The sequence below is a fragment of the Loxodonta africana genome, chromosome 21 (genome assembly GCF_030014295.1).
Source record: "Loxodonta africana isolate mLoxAfr1 chromosome 21, mLoxAfr1.hap2, whole genome shotgun sequence".
Classification (NCBI taxonomy): Eukaryota; Metazoa; Chordata; class Mammalia; order Proboscidea; family Elephantidae; genus Loxodonta; species Loxodonta africana.
Genome location: NC_087362.1, coordinates 63,741,894 through 63,761,297, shown reverse-complemented (window position 1 = coordinate 63,761,297; position 19,404 = coordinate 63,741,894). Strand labels below are relative to the sequence as shown.

Genomic DNA, 19,404 nt, shown 5'->3' with positions numbered 1-19,404 from the left:
AATCAGCCACAGAGAAGTTTTAATGCAACAGATGGCTAAACTCTTTGGGAGCTTACCTCTTCTATTCTTTTTTCAGAAAACGTCATGGAATGTAATTGTTTCTCAAGATTGCAGCATTTTAAACGCTGCTCTTTAAGCTGTGTACTTAGCTCATCCCCATTTGCCATCAAGGCATCATGGCTGATCCTGAGAGCTCTTTGCTTCTATAAAACGAAAAGAAAATGGTTTAAGAACTATTTCTGGATTATACTTTGAATAAATGATTACAGTTCTAAGAATACATTTACTGTTGAAGTACACACGATACAATTTATTCTTTACATCACTAACAATGCATATGGGCTACCTGTCCATAAGAGACGCTCTTGATCTATGTGTAACACGAGGAAGAAACTACAGAGTTATCTTAGCAGAGCCCACATAATGCAAAAAGTTTTTGGCTTTTATTTTCTTTCTTCCTAGTTCTGACTTGTTGATAGTGACCAGTAAGTAAATTAACTTCAGCAATTAATTTTTTTTCTGTTTGCTGTGGCTTCAGTGGTTAGACATGCTGTCTAAAAATGCTTCAGCATGGGTCAAAAATAAATGCTGACCACAGATATTCAAACCGAAAGGATCTGCCACCACACCACATAAACAGCCTTGGATGGTTAGCTTTTAATTTTAATATAATTAAATTTCTCAATTCAGTAAAATAGTTAAACTCTTAACTTTTAAAATGGCCTGTTTATGACCATGCTCTGAATTCAGTTTTATATACTTAAATACTACATGCTTCTTTCATAAATTTTTTGAAGTTGATTGCATTAAATTTTCTTCATAATGGCTATATGACTATAATATGTTATGCCTCACCGGCAAAATAACTAAAGTTCTCCTGAGGCTCTTGTTTACTCATTTAAAAGAAAAATGGTTGTTGAGCTACTTTAGGACAATTTTCTTTAATTTTGGTATTGCTATGACTACTACCTTTAGCCACCTTTCCCTGGGCTTCTGACTTCATTCAGGCTGTTGGCCTGAAGTTCTCAAATCTGTACCCAATGTTAATCCCCAAAAGAGAGACACTTGTTAATAACAGTATTTAAACAAATACCTAGAATCACTGGTAAATGGAAATTAAAATGGTTAAAGTGTTAAGAGAATGTAAAATCAATTTTCGCGGGCTTTCTTAATTCCTCATTTTAGACATGGCTTTCAAATACAGGTATTTTTCAATTCCCCTCTTCTATCTATCTGCAGTGAGTGCTTTCATTCCTCTCTCACCTACAAACTCTGACATTTATACGGAAGGTAGTTATTACTTGGCATTTAAGGAGGTTCCTGCGGCATGAAAAATTCTACCCAGTGTCTGCTTTAAAAGTATTTAACTATCTAACTCAATAGAGAGCTTAGTCTTCAGATGACCCTATGCTTTGCATCAATTTACTGCTCGCCTTGTCTCAGTACTTCAAAGAAGTACTGCTTTATATGCATTCTGCTCATCTGGAATGTTTCGGAGTTCATTAATTCCAGAACTCATGTTAATTATGCAGTGCCAATAAATAGGAGTCCTCTGATGGCACATTCCTGTGGGGCCACAGTCCTCGTTAAAACCACCACGGGGAAGAAGAGTTTCAAGTACTGTCAACATGAATTGTTAATGTTTAAAGTTAATACATCAATAGCTGACATTATAGATAAGCAATTATTTTCTAATAATGGTAGTGATGAAACAAACAAAACTACAAAAAACAAGACAAAACCCCACAACAAACCCCCCAAAAGGAAAGAGTAAACAGAACCTATTTTTGACCTATTCAAAACTTTGGCCTACTTTAGATGCTTCACAAACGTTTAAAATTGAAGATACATGCAAATACAGCCGCGAGACCTTCAACACTATGTACAGATGATGAATTCAGATAAAAGGAGTTAAAAATAAATTTTCTTAGCATGAGATGATTTATGATAAATGTGCTCATTTTTTAAGATGACACAGATAGTCACAAAAGTCCAAGCAAACGGTTACTTCTTTAGTTATTAAACTATAAATAACCAACAATAAATGAAGGCAAATTATATAAACTCAAGGATAAAAAGAGCAATCATAAAATTATGCTTTCGTGTTATGACAATTCTACTTTTTAAAAACAACCAACAAATATTAGTTTTGGATTCTTTCTATCTACACATCATCATAATAAAATAAATAATCCCAGTACCTCTTGAAGCTGAATAAATTTTCCTTCCATTACTGAGAGAGCATTGCTTTTCTCCACTAGTTGCTTATGAAGCTTAATCATTTCTACGTTGTCCCGAATGTTTGACCTTCAAAGTTGTGTTTAAGAGATAGTGGCAAAAAGGCAAGGAAAAAAAAAAAAATCAATGGTGGAATCACAGTTTTTCACTTAATGCTATCTAGAAAATATTTAGACTTGCACATCAGTTGACAAGACTTTTAGCTTATTATATACTTACCAACCAAACAAAACCCATTGCTGTCCAGTCAATTCTGATTCATAGTGACCCTGTAGGTCAGAGTAGAACTGCCCCTTAGGGCTTTCCAAGGAACAGTTGGTAGATCTGAACTACCAACCTTTTGGTTAGCAGCCAGAAGCTCTTAGGACAGATTTATTATTTTAAACCAATCAAGAATCATTTCTGAACTTTCAAAAACTCATACTTTCAGTTCGAAGCGAGCCCCCAAACTTGATGACTGTGTCACCTCTCCAAGATTGATAATATGAATTTAAAATCATTTTACAGCGTCCTGAAAGATGGCATGAAAGTACATAGGTCTCTAGCACAGCAATGATTCCACACCAAACCTAAGACTTATTTTAAGGACAATCAGACCACTTTTCCCTAAATGAAAAATATGCAACACAGCCACTCATCCTCCCACTACTCTCTTGAAGCAGATGGTATCATAGGATTACCATTTATTGGAGTTTCCTCTTGGAGTTTAAACTTTTGAAAATATTTCCCCAAAAAAGTGACTTAGCATTTTATACTAATAATGCCCAAAGCCGGCATTTAAATATGCTGCAGATGTGCCTTTAGCTGTAAGAGATCATTTGACGTCCACGGGGCACAAAGAAACCCTATATGCTGCAATACTAGTTTGTATTTTTCCTACTGAGATTAAAGCAAACGTAGAATTTAACAGGAAGATCTTGTTAAAGGTTAATCAGAGAACTAAATGAATACCTTTTTTCAAAGCACATTTCTTTCCCTGACAAAGTTCCCTAATTAAACATGTTTTACATTAAAAATTAAAAAAAAAATTGTGAAGCTCGGTTTTAGACCTGATTTTTAAAGAAAAATCACGTAAAAAATTTAAATTCAGAAAATTACTTCACTATTTAAAGTAAGAGATTTCACTTCCGAAACTTATCTGGTGCACACATATTGGAAAGATTGTCACGATGCCCTACTGGAACCAGAAAATGGACTACAAAGCTCACACATCTGTATACCAGCTGAGGACTTGAAATACTTAATTTCCCTCTTTGATATTTGAAAGTTCATTGTGTTTTGGCATTGGCCAGTTAGCTGTCCTCACACAGAAGATAAACAAGTACAAGAACCTGGATCTTGCCCAGGATATTGTACTTGTTTATCTTCCGTGTGAGGACAACTAACACAGTCTTAACACAATGTTAAAATAATTATGTGTTTAAAACATTTTATCTAGTAGATCTGAGCATATCGTCAACAGTACATTCACTATCGTTACCTTAAGTACTACCTTTGCTTCCCTGAAAAAAAAAAAAAAACTGTAACATGAAGAAAGACGTATTTTAAATAAAGTATAAAAGAAATCTATTTTTTTTTTCTCCCAGATTTAGCAGTCAAAATATAATTTACCTGTTTTCCCCAGAATACTCAGCTTGACCACTCAGTAAATGACATTTACTGGCATGGGAGGAAAGAATACGATTTAAATAATTTTAAATCTTTTCTTCTATTTTCAGTTGTCCCTGGAATTTTATATTCTTGCTTTTAAATATGTTAGTATTTTCAAGAAGATTCAGATATATTTGAAGTAATAACTATTATTTAGTGATAGTAACAAAGAATTAAGGCCCAATAGCCCACTCAGTCACATACGAAAAAACAACTAAACTCATTGCTATCAAATCGGTTTCAACTCATAGTGACCCTACAGGACAGGGCAGAACTGCCCCACAGGGTTTCCAAGGAGTGGCTTGTGGACTGAAACTGCTGACCTTTTGGCTAGCAGCCTGGGCTCTTAACCACTACACCCTCAGTCACATATGGTCATAAAAAAGATAAAATCAAGTTTTATTCTTTGTTAAGACAGAAGGCCAGTAAGCTTAATTGGTAGATGCTTTCGTGAATATTTTCCAAAGCTCCTTGGAGTTTAAAATGATTAAAATATTGACAATAACAGCATTTTATACTAATAATTTCCCAAAAGTGGGTATATGTGCAACATAAGTAGTCTTTTGAAAATGATAACAATATGGTACTCATAAATAAAGTCAGTGCACTATACCGTATGCCTATTTTCGGATAATGCAAAACCTGCACGTCTTTATTATAATTTTTTTGTCCTAAAATTATTTTGATGTTATTGAGAATATACACAGCAAAACACATACAAGTTTCTGTATATCCAATTCAACGTTCTTCAGTGTACAATTTATCGATAGCAATTACAATTGGCTGCGCAACCCCACCCCTAATAATGCGATTTTCCCATCACACTTCGCCTCCCTTTTTCCCCCTCCCTCCCATCCCTGGTAACCACTAATAAATGCTGGTCTCTGTACATTTGCGTTTTCTTGTCTTTTTATATAGGTGAGGTCATACAATATTTATCCTTTTGTGATTGGCTTATTTCACTAAGCATAATGTCTTCAAGCTCCATCCATATTGTAGCATGTATCAAGACTTAATCTCTCCCACTGGCTGAGTAAGTATTCCATTATATGTATGTACCACACTTTATTTATCCATTCATCTGTTGATAGGCATTTAGGTTGTTTCCATCTTTTGGCTCTTGTGAATAGTGCTGCAATGAACACGGGTGAACAAGTATCTTTTAAAGTCTCTTATTTCAAGTCTTTTGGGTATATACCTAGGAGTGGAATTGTTGAGTCATATGGTAGTTCTGGGAACCCTGGTGGCATGGTGGTTAAGAGCTACGGCTGCTAACCAAAAGGTAGACAGATTGAATCTAACAGGCACTCCTGAGAAACAGTATGGGGCAGTTCTACTCTGTCCTACAGGATCGTTATGAGTCAGAATTGACTCAAAGGCAACGGGTTGGTTTTTTTCTTTTTGGTATGGTAATTCTATTTTTTGAGGAACTGCCACTGTTTTCTACAATGGCTGTACCAATTTGCATTCCCACCAGCAATGGATAAAAGTTCTAATTTCCCCACATCCTCACTAACATTTACCTAAGCCATGCTAGTGGGAGTGAAATGGTATCTCATTACGGTTTCGATTTGCATCTCTCTGATGGCTAATGACGCTGAGCATCTTTTCATGTGTTTGGTGGCCATTTGAATGTCCTCTTTGGTGAAATGCCTACTCAAGTTGGGTTGTCTTTTTGCTGTTAAGTTGTCAAAGTTTTATATATCTTTTGGTTATTAGATTATTGGATATATGGTTTCTGAAGATATCCTTCCAGTTGGTAGCTTGTCTTTTCACTTTTTTGGTAAAGTCTTGATGAACAAGTTTTCAATTTTTATGAGGTCCCATTTATTTATTTTGTCTTTGGCTATTTGTGCTTTTGTTATTATATTAGCTAATCCACTGTTAAAAGCTAGGCCTGACAGCATTGCCCCTGGTTGTTGTTCTAAGAATATTATGATTTCGGTTTGCATATTTAAGTCCTTAATCCATTTCGAACTTACACCATTTATTGAAGAGATTCTTCTTTCCCCATCGAATGGACTTAGCACCTTTGTCAAAAATCAGTTGAAAGTGTACAATGCAAATCAACTCAAACCTGACAATTAATACAATATTTTTACACAGATAAAATGTCATAAAAGAAAAAGGGTGGGATTGAGAAAGAAAAGAGGGAAGGAAATGCCATAAATAGATGACAAGGAATGTGAGAAGGCTGTTGGAGGGAAGATGGTGCTAGAGTCATTGCTAAGTGGCCACTCCTCGATTTCTATGCACGTGGAGCAAGGCCCCAGGTTGGTTTCCTTTTAAGAACAGATACAGGGCTAATTTTACGAGCAGTATTTTAATGACCTCTGCATAAGATTTTCTTGCCCTGCTCCACAGCAGTATGGCAAAAACATCTATCTTCAGGATGATGGCATTTTCACAGAGAGAAGAATGCACGGTGCAACACTCAGATGAACTCTGAGACAGTCATGCATCAGTTCACGCATGCTACATCACACATGGTGAAATGACTTGCAAACAGATATCAAGCACGCTAATTAAGTGCTTTGGAAAAAAAAATTTCTCAAATTTTCAACAAGGATTTTGAAAACAGTATGAACAATTAAGTTAGAAACTGCAATTTCTTTTCTATTTTATAAAGAAAACACATATATCACATATATGATTTAGAATTATGATCAAATTTTCTAAAACTATGAGAAGAGTTGGCTCATCTCTAGATTAAAAACAAACTGAAATAAATTAGATTTCATGTTGAAAAAAGTAATCCAGCTCAACAACCTGTGTGCCAAGTTTCTCTCATATAATTTGAAACAGTCAAGTAATAAACTCTGAAAAAGGAATTTCTAATAGAAGCCTTGAAAAACACTTGACTACAGCTTTGCTACTGGGTGCCATAATAAATCCAGAAACTTAAAACCTCAGATACACTGGAGAAGGAAAAACTTTCAGTGGGGCTATGTAATGTATAGTCTAATGTGAAAGCTTAAGAAGCAAAAATCTTTGCTCCAGTGAAAGTTTCATATACTTCATTCCCCAGGCCCAACACCCCTGCCGGCAAGTCACTCTTTGCTACAGTAAGGACCGTGAAATTTAAAAAGCCTCTTGGTTTTTGAGACTAACATGTTATAATATAGTATTTAACACCATTTAGAAGGCTTTAGCACACAGAAACTAGGCTATGTAATTCTGGGAAGTAGCTAGGTCAAATATTTGTGAGATAGAATGCAGACTTTTTTGTGTGTAAGAGTTTTAGGCTGACTAAATTTGGGGGATATGCTTGAAAACAATCTTACTGTTAAAAAAACTCATAAGTGTTTGTTTTTAAACAGCAGCAGTCATTCTGTGTATGCATTATTGAAAGAAATACAGGTCATTCACAGTCCTTACTAGAGGGACACAGATAATAATCACTAGAAAGGGCGGCACTTCTGAATAGGACTACAGAATGCTGCTAGTAAACTGAATGGGATAAGCTTTACTGAGGTAGCTAAGGAAAGCCTATCTGAAAGGTAACGGTTTTGCTCAAAATGGCTACCTGAGATCACAGGTGAAAAATAGTGCTTCCTGATTTAAGATTGCATAAAGAAAAAAAAATTGTGCATGTTTATTTGCTTCTGGATGATAACTTTCGTGTGGTGTTCGGTCAAAACATAAACTAGAGGTCAGTATCCTCTCACCCTGAATGATTGACTACTTGCTGAAAGGCCGGCCGTTTGAACCCAACTAGAGGCACCTTGGAAGACAGGCCTGGTAATCTGCTTCTGAAAGGTCACAGCCTTGAAAACCCTATGAAGTAGTTGCATTCTGGACACAAAGGTTGCCATGAATTGGAACAGATTTGACGGCAACTAAACACCACCACCACGCACAAGGAATGGAGGGGGATAGCTATGACAAGCTGTATACATGCATATTATCACACTCAGATGAGAATGCAGGGAGCACTCTCAAGGACTGGTTAGGGACAGGAAGAGCTCAACCTGGCTCATCTTAAGGGTATCATTTTTAGATGAATTTACAATGGTAGTAACAGCAATCTGGGACTTGTATTCAATATTTCACAAAGCTCAAAGGGAACTGCTGATTTAACAGCAATTAAGTTGGAAAAGTGAACTAAAGGTTTTGTTTTGTTTTTATTTTTCTGACAGAATTATACCAATTCAGTGTAACAGCGTGAGTTATTTCATAATCATCAAGAGAATGATTGACATGATATAAATCTTTGATGAATACAAAATAAATAAATTGATCAATAAACACCACTTATTTGGTAGACACAGTCTTTCAAAAACAAATCTACAGGGAGAAAAGTGGCTGCTGTTTAAAAGGTAGGGAACTACTTATCCATTTCAATCTCCTCATTTTATAGTTGAGGTAGCTGAGGCTCAGAGGAGCAAAGAATTTGGCCAGAGTCCTTAAATGATGGAGCCAGGGCTCAAATTCAGTTCTGAAGAAGTGAATTCTTCCTACTATTCTGTTTCCTTCCTCTGAAATGTTCCTAAATTTTAACTTTCCCTACACACTTATGTATAAAATTGCGGCAACTTCAGTGGTTTATAGAAAAAGAGCTTGCTTGTGCGTTCCCATTGCTGTGGAGTTGATTTCAACTCATAGTGACTCATTAGGACACAGTGGAGCTGCCCCATACTGTTTTCAAGGCTGTAATCTTTACCGAAGCATACTGCCACATCTTTCTCCCTCGGAGTGGCCGGTGGGTTTGAACTGCTGACCTTAAGCAGCCGAGCACTTAACCACTGCACCACCAGAGCTCCTGCTTGTGCATAAGCATGCAGAACCAGGCTTGTTGTGCAAGCACAAATATGCAAAGGGACGAAAGGTATGTGAGTGTTCATTTTACTATTACAATTTTTCTGTAGCTTTGCAATTCTCAAACTAGAAAGTTAGGGAAGAACTTAGGGTGCTAGAAAGTAATTCTGTATCTGTGCACAGAGCGGAAAGAAGAGCCTCGAAAGTCAAATGTTTCTTATTCTACACAGCTGCAGAAGGCCTCTCCGTTACCAGAAGACTTGACAGTCTGCTGTCCACCCGAGGGGAGAGGGCAAGTTAGACTGCCTGAAACATTTATGGGTTAAATTTCTGCCATTGGGACAGTACAGCACTTCCATGATTTTTAATTAACAAAGTAAACACTCTAACGTTTATTTAAAAAAAACAAAACATTTAGTACAAACTGGTTACATATTTGGTGAGCATATAAATATTTCTGGAGCTGAAAAAGTCAATAAAAGGTAAAAATCATTCCGATTTTAATGTTTATGTACATGTGTTCACTGGTTACTGCTTTGCATTTAAGACCTCCTTTTTAATAAGCAGAAAATGTGCATTTTTATATTGTTTAAATTTTAATATGGATTTTTGTTCAAAACAACACAGACATTCAGGCTACTTGTAAATGATACAAGATTTTTTGCTAATGAGGCATTATGTAGAACATATGCAAAAATCACAACTCAGTCTTCCCAAACAGACCACAACAACAGGAAAAAACATGATTTTAATAAAAAAGAGCAGCACTGGGTTTTTACTTCAAAGCAATTAAGGGCTTTGGATAACCAAGAGTTTATGTCAAGCTGATGCCAAACCAAACTGGTCCATTAAACACATACTACGAAGAGTTTCTGTAATATTCTATGAAAAGGCTCTTTGCCGTAAATATTGAGCACCGTCGCTCTGAAGATTACAACTACGTTAGGTTCGTGTTTAGAACAAGGAGTACAACATCCAGATCAGACTTCTAGAATTTCAAATCTGAAATAATGTATCCGTGAAAGAGAAGCTTAAATATGTTTTCCATTTTGTGATTTTTCTCTACAGTAAATTATACCAAGTTTTATATTCTCCCCAACATTTTTCAACAGTTTTCTATTAGTCTCAAAAAAAAAAAAAAAAAAAAAAATGCTGTTACACATAAAATACTGAGCTATGTGTAAACAGAAAAAAAAGCCCTGAAATTCCTTATTTTAAGTTACTTCTTTGGTTTTCAACAATTTTATTTCAAGAAACAATACACTGTTCACTACAGGTATCTTTTCTTCTAAGCAAATAATACATAAATTTTCAATTTTATAAAATCAGCACAATAAGGTATAAACTGATTTATTTCTTTGGCCTCTGCAACAAAAGTTCCTTTACCTGTAATATTCATTTTGCCTCTGCTTCTAGATATTGACGTGACAACAAACATTCTGCTACTGAGTGGGTGATACAGCTACCTTAGGAGGGCCACAGTTGGTTTTGTTTCCAAGGTAAACTCCTCTATGTGTGTATGCTGGTATCTCTTGGTGTTTAGCTCCTAGGTAATCACGTCCCTTTGGAAGAGGGAACAGCCAACACAGTGTCCATTTTTCTCTCTGGGAATTTGAGAAATATAACAGGGAAAGCAGTCCCTGGCTTGTGCTCACAGTTGAGTAAAGCTGATATGGATGGGTTCCAAGCTCGAGCTTGGTTGAAGTGTATTATTTTTATATTCATATACCGTCTTAGATACGGCTCTTGGGAATTTACAAAGATCACCATACCCAGTGCTGGGGTCTGGTCCTTCAGCACTGTTTCTCATAAGGAATCATTCCTTGATTTTCTAAGAAGGCTGAGTCTAAATCAGTTTTTCCTCCTAGGGGAACATGTATAACTCCTAGGTATTTAAGCTGCCTCAAAGCCAGGGTTCAGATTACATCCCCTAATTTAAATATTTTTCTCAAAAATATTAATGTTTCTTTTGTCCTGCACTTAGAAGGGTATGTAAATGTCAGTAGATACACAGAATTTCATTACATAATTTAATGTTACATATAACTTTTTAGGAACAGAAATGATTAGGGATAATAAATTCTAGTGTTTGAAATCTCTGAACTATACAGTTATTCATATATTTTTTAGCCCACTTTACTATTTTTTTTAACAAGTCTGAAAATACTCATCTTTTCTTAGCTTCTTCATATATTATCATGTAAGGTTAGTTTGTTAAAAGAGGACAAACTCTGAATCTGAAATGAAAAACTAAGTATCTGTACTCGGTTTTTATAAATAAGAATCTCGTCACATAAGCATATGACATGCATTGGAAAGGGGAAAAATAAATAGAGGGATTAGTCTGGTTTTAAAAAAAGACATTAAGAAAGAAATAAAAGACATAAGAGATATAACAACCAAATGCAACGTGTAAATCTTTTTTGGATTCTAATTCAAATGCACACTAGAAAGACATCTTCAGAAAAGTTTAAATATGGACTGGTTATTAGATGATATTAAGGAATTGCTGTTAATTTTGTTAGGTGTAATACTGGCATGGTGGTTATGTAAAAAAGAAAAACAAAAATGAATGTCTTATTAGAGATATATACTAAACTATTTAGGGTAAGAAAACATGATATCTGGGGCTAATTAACTGAAGGATAAAGAAGGTGAGGGGATAGATGAAATAAAACTGATAAATGGAGATAATTACTAAAGCTGGGTGATGGATAGATGGGGTTCATTATGCTTACTCTTTTTACTTTTAGGTATGCTTGGTCCAAAAAAAAAAAAAAAAAAATCAGAGAAAAACACCATAAAAGGAAGAAAATAATTAAAAAAACATAAAAAGATAAAGTCTTGTTGAAAGTACAATGTGAAAGCATAAAAAATAGTAACAAGTATTAGGAACCAAAATATGCCAAAGGAGAATAGGAAAAAAAAGAATTATGTATTATATAAAATGTCAAAAATGAAGAGGCAGCAAGGAGAGTACTATCATCAATAACAGTCAACAGAGTGTGATGCAAACGTGGACTATTAGGAAGGGTAGCATCTTTTTTGGGATCACAAACAGACGCCATAGTATGGAATATACTATCCTGGTAAAATAAAATAAAATAAAATCTTGGTAGGCTGCAAAAAAATTAAATAAACCTGGAGTTATACACAAGGTAAGCTAACTGCTGAGCCCTTGTCATCTATACTTCTAATGGTACCCCAAGCCCAGTAAAGGGGTAGCCACCATCAAATGGTACCAGAACTTCCTGCAATCTTGGCAAGAGGGGCAAAAGAGTGGAGGAAACAAGATGAGGGTGATTTGCACTCATCTGAAGCTGCTACAACAGCAGAGCAGGTGAGGGAAAATGTCCCTGAAGCTAGAGTTGTTGAGAGCAGTTAGAGGGCTAGAGTAAGCATTTACGAAGAATGTTAAATAAAAACATGATTTTAAAATAGACTAGATAAAATTGTCCTTTTGGGTACATGGCAAAATATTTTAAACTAATTTTGACCTTATCCAAGTGTTATTTCTGCTTTTAACATACCTTTGATCTGTAGCTTGCTGTTCTCGAAGTTGAAGAAGAGATAACTCAATTTCATTTTCTTTTCTCCTCAACTGAGTTTTCAGGATCTCGGCCAAGTGCTCTAATTCTTCTATCTGGCCTCTTTGAGTCTGAATAATATTTTCTCTGAAATAAAGAGCCTTTACAAGAATTTGTAGTTTGAGGAAAAATTTACAGTATTTAAGATCAGGGCAAAGAAAGTTCTCCATATAAACAGCAAGTAAGTTAAGACTTTTAGCTTAAGTGCCTCTGCACATAGTAAAACATTAGATTAAATGTGAGTATTTAGAAATACATATGGAACAATTCAAGATAATACTTTTTACAAGATAATGTCCTACGCAACGGACTGGACTTTGGTTTAATTCAGTTAGAAACCTGTTGCCATCGAGTTGACTGCGACACAGGATAGAGCAGAACTCCTCCATGGGGTTTCCAAGGAGCAGCTGGTGGATTTGAACCGCCAGCCTTTTGGTTAGCAGTCAAGTTCTTAGCCACTGCGCCACCAGGGCTCCAAATTCAGTTACTTAAGTGTTTACTGTCCACCTACTATGTACTGCACAATCTTTTCATCCTCAGATTATGTATATGCCTTTGTGTTTTCATATGTACATCTGCCTACACCATCCAAACAAGGGAAATGAGACACTAAACGCAACTTAGTGGTCCCTGGCATGCTTTTATCTCCTCCATGTCTAGCAGCAACCCAGGATAGCGAGCGTCAGAGAACTGCTATAAACTCTGGCTTTTCATCTGATTATCAGGTAGCAAGACGACGTCGAGTCTTTCATTGTTTTATCCTTTCACAGCCTAATCATTACTGTAACTGATATTTAAAATATCCAAAAGAGATAATTTTAAGTCCATATTATTCTTAAGCAACAATCTAAAGCATCATATTTTGTCTTTGTAGGTTTTTTTAATCCTCATTCAGTGTTGTAATTTTTTTCTTTTATTGTTGTAAATATATACATAACAAAACATTTGCCATTTCAGCAGTTTTTACATGTATGATCCAGTGAAATTATGTTTATCGTGTTGGAAAAAATTTGGAAACAGATAGAGGTGGTTCTTTTTGATGATCCAGGTTCTTTTGGGTGATCCTTACCTACAAGATAAGGTAGAACCTCACCTTCATCTTTGACTCAGAGACACTGATACCATGAGGCTTTGACTAACTGAAAATTAAATGCGGCTAAAGTAACTTTTGTGAAATCATGGTATGATGAAGAATGCAGTACCAGAGAATCACAGAGAAACAAAATCTGAAATCCGTATGTATCAGATAGCCCCATACTTTTAGGCCACTCCTCTCAGTAACTTTTTTTTTAACCACGAAAAGAGCTAATGAATTCAGGACATAATTAAAAAAAAAAAAAATTACCTGTAATTTTCCTGGGAATGAGAATATTGCCTCTAAAGCTTTTACTATTGTAAATGACTGGGTTTTAGGCTATTCCTTCTGGGGTGAGGGTTTCTAATAAAGACAACGATTCTATAAACTCTTCCATCAATGCAGTGGTGTAGGTTGTTAATATTCTTCATTTTACTAAAAACATGCTATACGATATCTCTTTTTACCCCACAGAATTGGCTGTATTTTAGTGGAGAAAATTATTTATACATAACCTAATTTTGTATAAAATAAAGGATAGGGAGGGATCAAAAAAGACACAATAAAGTTCTAAAATGATGATGGAAAAGAATACGTACAAATTTCTAATCTCTCCTCTGGCTTCTTCAAGTAAACTGCTGCCGTGTTTTGTAAGCATGGGTTGTAGAGTTTCTGCTACATCTACATCTTGGAATCTTATGCCTAAAAATAAATTAATAAAATTTGATTATAGAAGTGAAGCTAGAAAAGAAACACCCTTGATTTACTATTAGAAGAATATTTATAATATAATACAATATTTTATTAAATATTAAGGAGATAAATGCTCTATAGTACAGAGAATTAGAAATATACCACCAGAGGGACTATTAGATCTCAGCCACCATCAGGCATTAAATAAAACACAGCAGCAAGTATTGCCCATTTATCAGCTTCTACTACAGAAACCAAATTACCTAGAAATAATTTGATCCAATTTAGGTTCAGAACGCTTGCAGTAATTTCTGAAAGAATCAAGATCTTCAGTTCAGGTTTTTACAATATAAACTGAAGCATGACGTAAAAAAGTCTCAAAAATTTGACTTTGTTTTTTAGTATTTCTGATAAAGTTTTTTTGGCAGCAATTCACATCCCTTGACCTCACAGGTTTAAGTAAAATGTTTCCTGTACTTTGGTTTATTTCACATGAATTAGAAAATCCATACTTAAGCCAAAGGTAACTTGAGAATGGGTCAATAGATTTCTTTAAATAAAACATTTCCTTGATGTACTTTAAATATAATTTTCTTATAAAAATGGTCACACACAATTTTACAGGGATAGTTGCATTGTTAAAAATGAGACACATTTTAAATGTGTACTATGCATTTACATAACAGTTAAATTATTAGAATTTAAGGTAGTTAAGAGGAGCCCTGTTTGTACAGTGCTCGGCTGCTAACCAAAAGGTTGGCAGTTTGAACATACCCAATGGCTCTGTGAGAGAAGGACCTGGTGACCTACCTCCATAAAGATTAAAACAAAAAACCCAGTGCCATCGAGTCGATTCCGACTCATAGCGACCCTATACTACAGAGCAGAACTACCCCAGAGTTTCCAGGGAGCTCCTGGCAGATTCGAACTGCTAACCCTTTAGTTAGCAGCTGTAGCACTTAACCACTATGCCACCAGGATTTCCTCCATAAAGATTACAGCCAAGAAAATCCTATGGGGCAGTTCTACTCTGTCACTAGGAGTCACTTTGAGTCGGAGTTGGCTCCACAGCATATAACCACAGCAAAGTAGATAAAGAATAACCAAAAGCAAACCGTCTGCTGTTGAATGAGCTGATTCTGACTCACGGCGACCCCATGTGTGCAGGGCAGAACTTGTGTGGCATAAGGTTTTCAAGGCTGTGACCTTTCCGAAGAAGATGGCCAGGCTTTCTTCCAAGGTGCCTCTGGGTACGTTCAAACCTTCAACCTTTCAGTTAGTAGTTCAGCTTAATTTTTTTTTAAATCAGAATTTTAATGAGAGTAATGGGACTATTATTTGCTTTTTCTAAAACTTTCAACACCTACTGCTGTATCTCAGAATGTAAAGGTACTGCCTAAAACGTTAAAACAGTTTACTGTGTTAGAAATTGCCAATTATACTAATTTAGCAGCAATGCTAATTCATAAGCTTTTCCTACACAATCATGAAAAAGTTCAACACTAGTGGAAACAAAAAAACAAACTATACTCAAAATACACCTTAAAACTTATGGTCTTATGGTGATATAATCTGCCAGTGGTTATATTTTAAAATGTACATACTGTAGGAAAATCTTTGTTTTCACCGGTTCTTCACAATAAGAATTATTTCTTCATTACATCGATCACACCTTAGGCTAGCACTTCCCATCCTTTTCTCCAACAAGGCACAAATACAAAATGATTATATTTGTACAGTAGGCTGGGTAAAGGCTTGTGGGGAGAGAGCACCTGGGTTTCTCATCTAGTCATCCCTGACTAAGATATATTTCTGACAACTCTGGCCTAACTCTGAGCCTCAAAGGTAGTCCTGAAGAGTCTATTAGGGTTACCAAGGTATTGACTTTGGTAATGATGCCTCGAGTTTACTCAGAAAGGTAGTGGTTAAGGTATTTGTCATTATTTAACACTTTCTGTAACTTCTACGTCCTGGGCTCTGTATCAAACCGTGACCAAGGTCTGAATCACTAACAGTATGCAAACAAATGAGAAATTTCAACTATGCCATCACAGTTTTTAAAAGACTGCTGCTCTGTCTTCTCTCTGTCTTTTAACAGAGACATTTCTATCAAACTTTTCTGTTTAAATAGCAATTCATAGCACTAAATTAATTTGTTACTTTAATCTAAAATTTGAACACTGTTTTTATTTGAAACCCTGGTTAAGTTCTACAGCTGCTAACCAAAAAGGTCAGCAGTTCAAATCTACCAGGTGCTCCTTGAAAATTCTATTCTGTCCTATAGGGTTGCTATAAGTTGGAATTGAGGGCAACAGGCTTTTTTTTTGGTTTTTATTTAGTATAAAAGATCTTGCAGCCTGCCTGCATTCACAGATGACAAAACTAAGGCTTAGGGAGGATACGTGACTTTTGGGAGGCAAATTATTATGGAGCTATCATGTAATCTCTTCTGTAATCTAGTGTTATCACTCCATTTTACAGATAGGTAAAATGAGGCTCTGAGAGGTCAAGTGCTTTCTTCCAGGTAAAAAAGTTAACAGTGGCTGAATGTATTTTCTAACTTATGATGATCATATTGGGTATATTCAGAGTCTATTGCCAATCTCATATAGCTAGGAGTGGCCAAGCCCTTTCATCTTGTAGCTGCCTATGGTGGCTGTCTATGTACAGGTCTTGTAGACTTCAAAGGAACTCTACCTAGGAGCAGACAGTGTTGACATTTTGGGTTGGAGAGAAAACTAGAACCATTTTTTCTCCCTTTCTGTTCATATGGTGTTTTTTTCTTCCTCGATGAACTGAAACTAAAGTTTTACATTATTTTTTATGTCCCTAAAAAATGTCTGATCTTCACTCTATGTGAAGTATATTCCAAAAGAGGAATAATTTGAGTTAAAATTTTATTTCCTCCCCTAATAGTTGAAATAAAAAAGTTACTTAAAATATTGATTGATTTTTAGTTTCAGTATAAATAAATTTTGTCTGCAGGTTTAGAGAATTGGGAATTTCAGAATACTTGGGCTGTATATTGAATCTTGTCTACGGAACTGAAATGCCTCGTAGCCTGGGTAGATTCAGATCATTCCTTTTAAAAACGGGGAGAGAGACCGACCTATAATAATTTTTGCAGATGGAAGAGATCACTTGCTTTAATCCTTTTATTTTATATATAAAGACAACTCAAGTTCAAAATGATTAGGTAACTTGTCCAAGGTCACGAGAGCAAGAACTCAACTTTTTAAACCTTTAGTTATGTACAGATTTCACCATCATGCTGCCCTCATGCAATGAGGAAGACTTAAATAATTTTAGAATTTTATAAAAGATCTTTGGATGGAGAACTTAGAATGCTTCATTCAAAACAGTTAAGGGTGATCATATATAAACAAACTAGCTGGTTTCCCCACTGGCCTGAGTCAATGTGATTGCCATCCATAATATAAAATAAAAAACCAAATCAAACTAAACTAAAACATTACTTAGTTTCATACATGTTTCTTACCAGTTAGGATGAATAGTTATGTTGAATGTTTTACTAAACAAATTTGAGAGTGATCTAATGTTGAACGTTTTACTAAACAAATTTGAGAGTGATCTAGTGATTCTTAAATAAAATGATCTTCACGGAAATACTAATATGACTTTATGAAAAAGCAAATTAAAAAACTATTCTAAAGACACTTAAAAACACAAATAATACAGCAATAAAACAGTGTGTGTGTGTGTGTATGTGTCAAACAATCTAGTAAAAGACTTAGGACTTTATTTTACCTTTTCTGGGGCATTCCTGTATGCCTCCATTTTCATTTGCTTTTCTACGCCCAGAGTTAATACGTGATTGCACGTAATTGTATGGAGTTTGCCTGTAGCCCTGAATTTGAAGTTGCTGTTTGGTAGAAATTAGTCTGTTTTTGAGGACTTCATTTTGTCTTTCAAGCTCGTGAACTTTCTCTTGCAGCCGCTCAATCATTTCTTCCATTTCTACATCCCGTCCCAGCCGCTTGGGGCCGCCACCAACCTGCTCATATCTTTTCTTGTCATTAACGAGCCGTATTAACTTGGTGGCCATTCTGGGGAAATAATAAAAAGATGAAAAGGAATGTGAGAAGTCAGCATAAAATGCATTCTGTTGAAAGGAACATAATCACTGTGAAGACTTCAGTGCAGAACCTGAATAATAAATTTCAGGTTTTGATGTAACTATTACTGCCTGTGAAGAATCCTTTGATGATAATTGAAACCACTGGGCAACAATCTGCTTTATAGCACTGACAAATAACAGTTTCCTAAGGCTTATCATTTAAGGTTAGTAAAGAGAGGACACATATTTACTCCATATGTGCCTCAAATACAATTTTTAACGCATGACCTTATATAGGAATGCTGGATGCACTTAAACGTAGCTACAGATTGTGGATGTGGCGGGTTATAGCTGCAATCCACAGTAAGTTAAAACTTTTGAAAAGTGTGTTAAGACTATGCACCGTTAAGTGATATATTGTTTTCAGTTTCTCTAGGATTAAGATATATCAGAAATATAAAAATGTTCAAATGCACCAACGTGCACATATAAAACCTAATAAAAAATTCAAAAGAAACCACAATGCGTCATGAAATGTTACTTAGTGCTCAAGGAACATGTTTGTTTAAAGGCAGAAAATATTCAGATGCAAGACACGGTATCTTAAATTTAGGCATAAATTGTGCTTTTGACATGTCATGAGTTTATACCTTTGATTCTTTTAAGTTTTGATAAAAACTGGTTAGACAGAACAAAAGACAGAAAGGGCACATGGGGGTGATGTAATATACACGTACGGAAAACATGCCTGACAGTGAATGGAAAAATCTTGGCAGGACAAGAAAGAAAAGGTGGCTTTGATGAGAGACACAAGTTCAAGACTTTACAAAATTGGTCGCACATCTTCAATAGCTGATTCTCGTTTACAGTGGATCTATTTTTACAAGGGCCCAGACAGGAGATTGAAAATAAAAACACTTCATTTTTCTTTAAATGGGGTTTGCTTTATTTTAGCATGGTTATGGACAGAAGCTTTTACTTAAGAGAACAAAAGTGAAATAAAAAAATCCTTAATAGCTTTGGGATGTCATAGAACCACCTTTTTTTTTTGCCCTAAGCAGAGTCCTCTGTAAATGCAGTAGTAATACACGTCTATCTACACTTTTGGCTGTGCAGCCTACAGCATGTGGCATCAGGGAGAGCTATGCCGAACATAATCAGTGAAGATTGTTTTCTTTTTCCCTTGAGGCACATCCATTATGCATGCTTTATAAGGGATACAGGCTAATAGAAACCAAGATCCAAGGGGACCACAAACACCCTAGTAAGATAATCAATGGATTAGTTCCTTTTCCACCTACTCCAGAGAATGATATATCACTGGG

At 35.5% G+C, this 19,404-nt stretch overlaps 1 protein-coding gene across 6 annotated transcripts in view; it reads right to left on the bottom strand.

Annotated features, from left to right (window-relative positions):
- The window catches only part of RPGRIP1L (RPGRIP1 like), a 125,366-nt gene that overhangs the window by 88,789 nt on the left and 17,173 nt on the right, over nucleotides 1–19,404 (bottom strand). For all 6 annotated transcript variants that reach the window (XM_023555590.2, XM_064274028.1, XM_010596084.3 and 3 more), the window contains exons 4-8: nucleotides 17,770–18,068; nucleotides 13,908–14,010; nucleotides 12,177–12,320; nucleotides 2,202–2,307; nucleotides 57–203 (exon numbers count right to left, since the gene is read on the bottom strand). In XM_023555590.2, coding sequence (XP_023411358.2) covers nucleotides 57–203; nucleotides 2,202–2,307; nucleotides 12,177–12,320; nucleotides 13,908–14,010; nucleotides 17,770–18,068 — 799 coding nt within the window. The remainder of the gene's footprint in view (nucleotides 1–56; nucleotides 204–2,201; nucleotides 2,308–12,176; nucleotides 12,321–13,907; nucleotides 14,011–17,769; nucleotides 18,069–19,404) is intronic.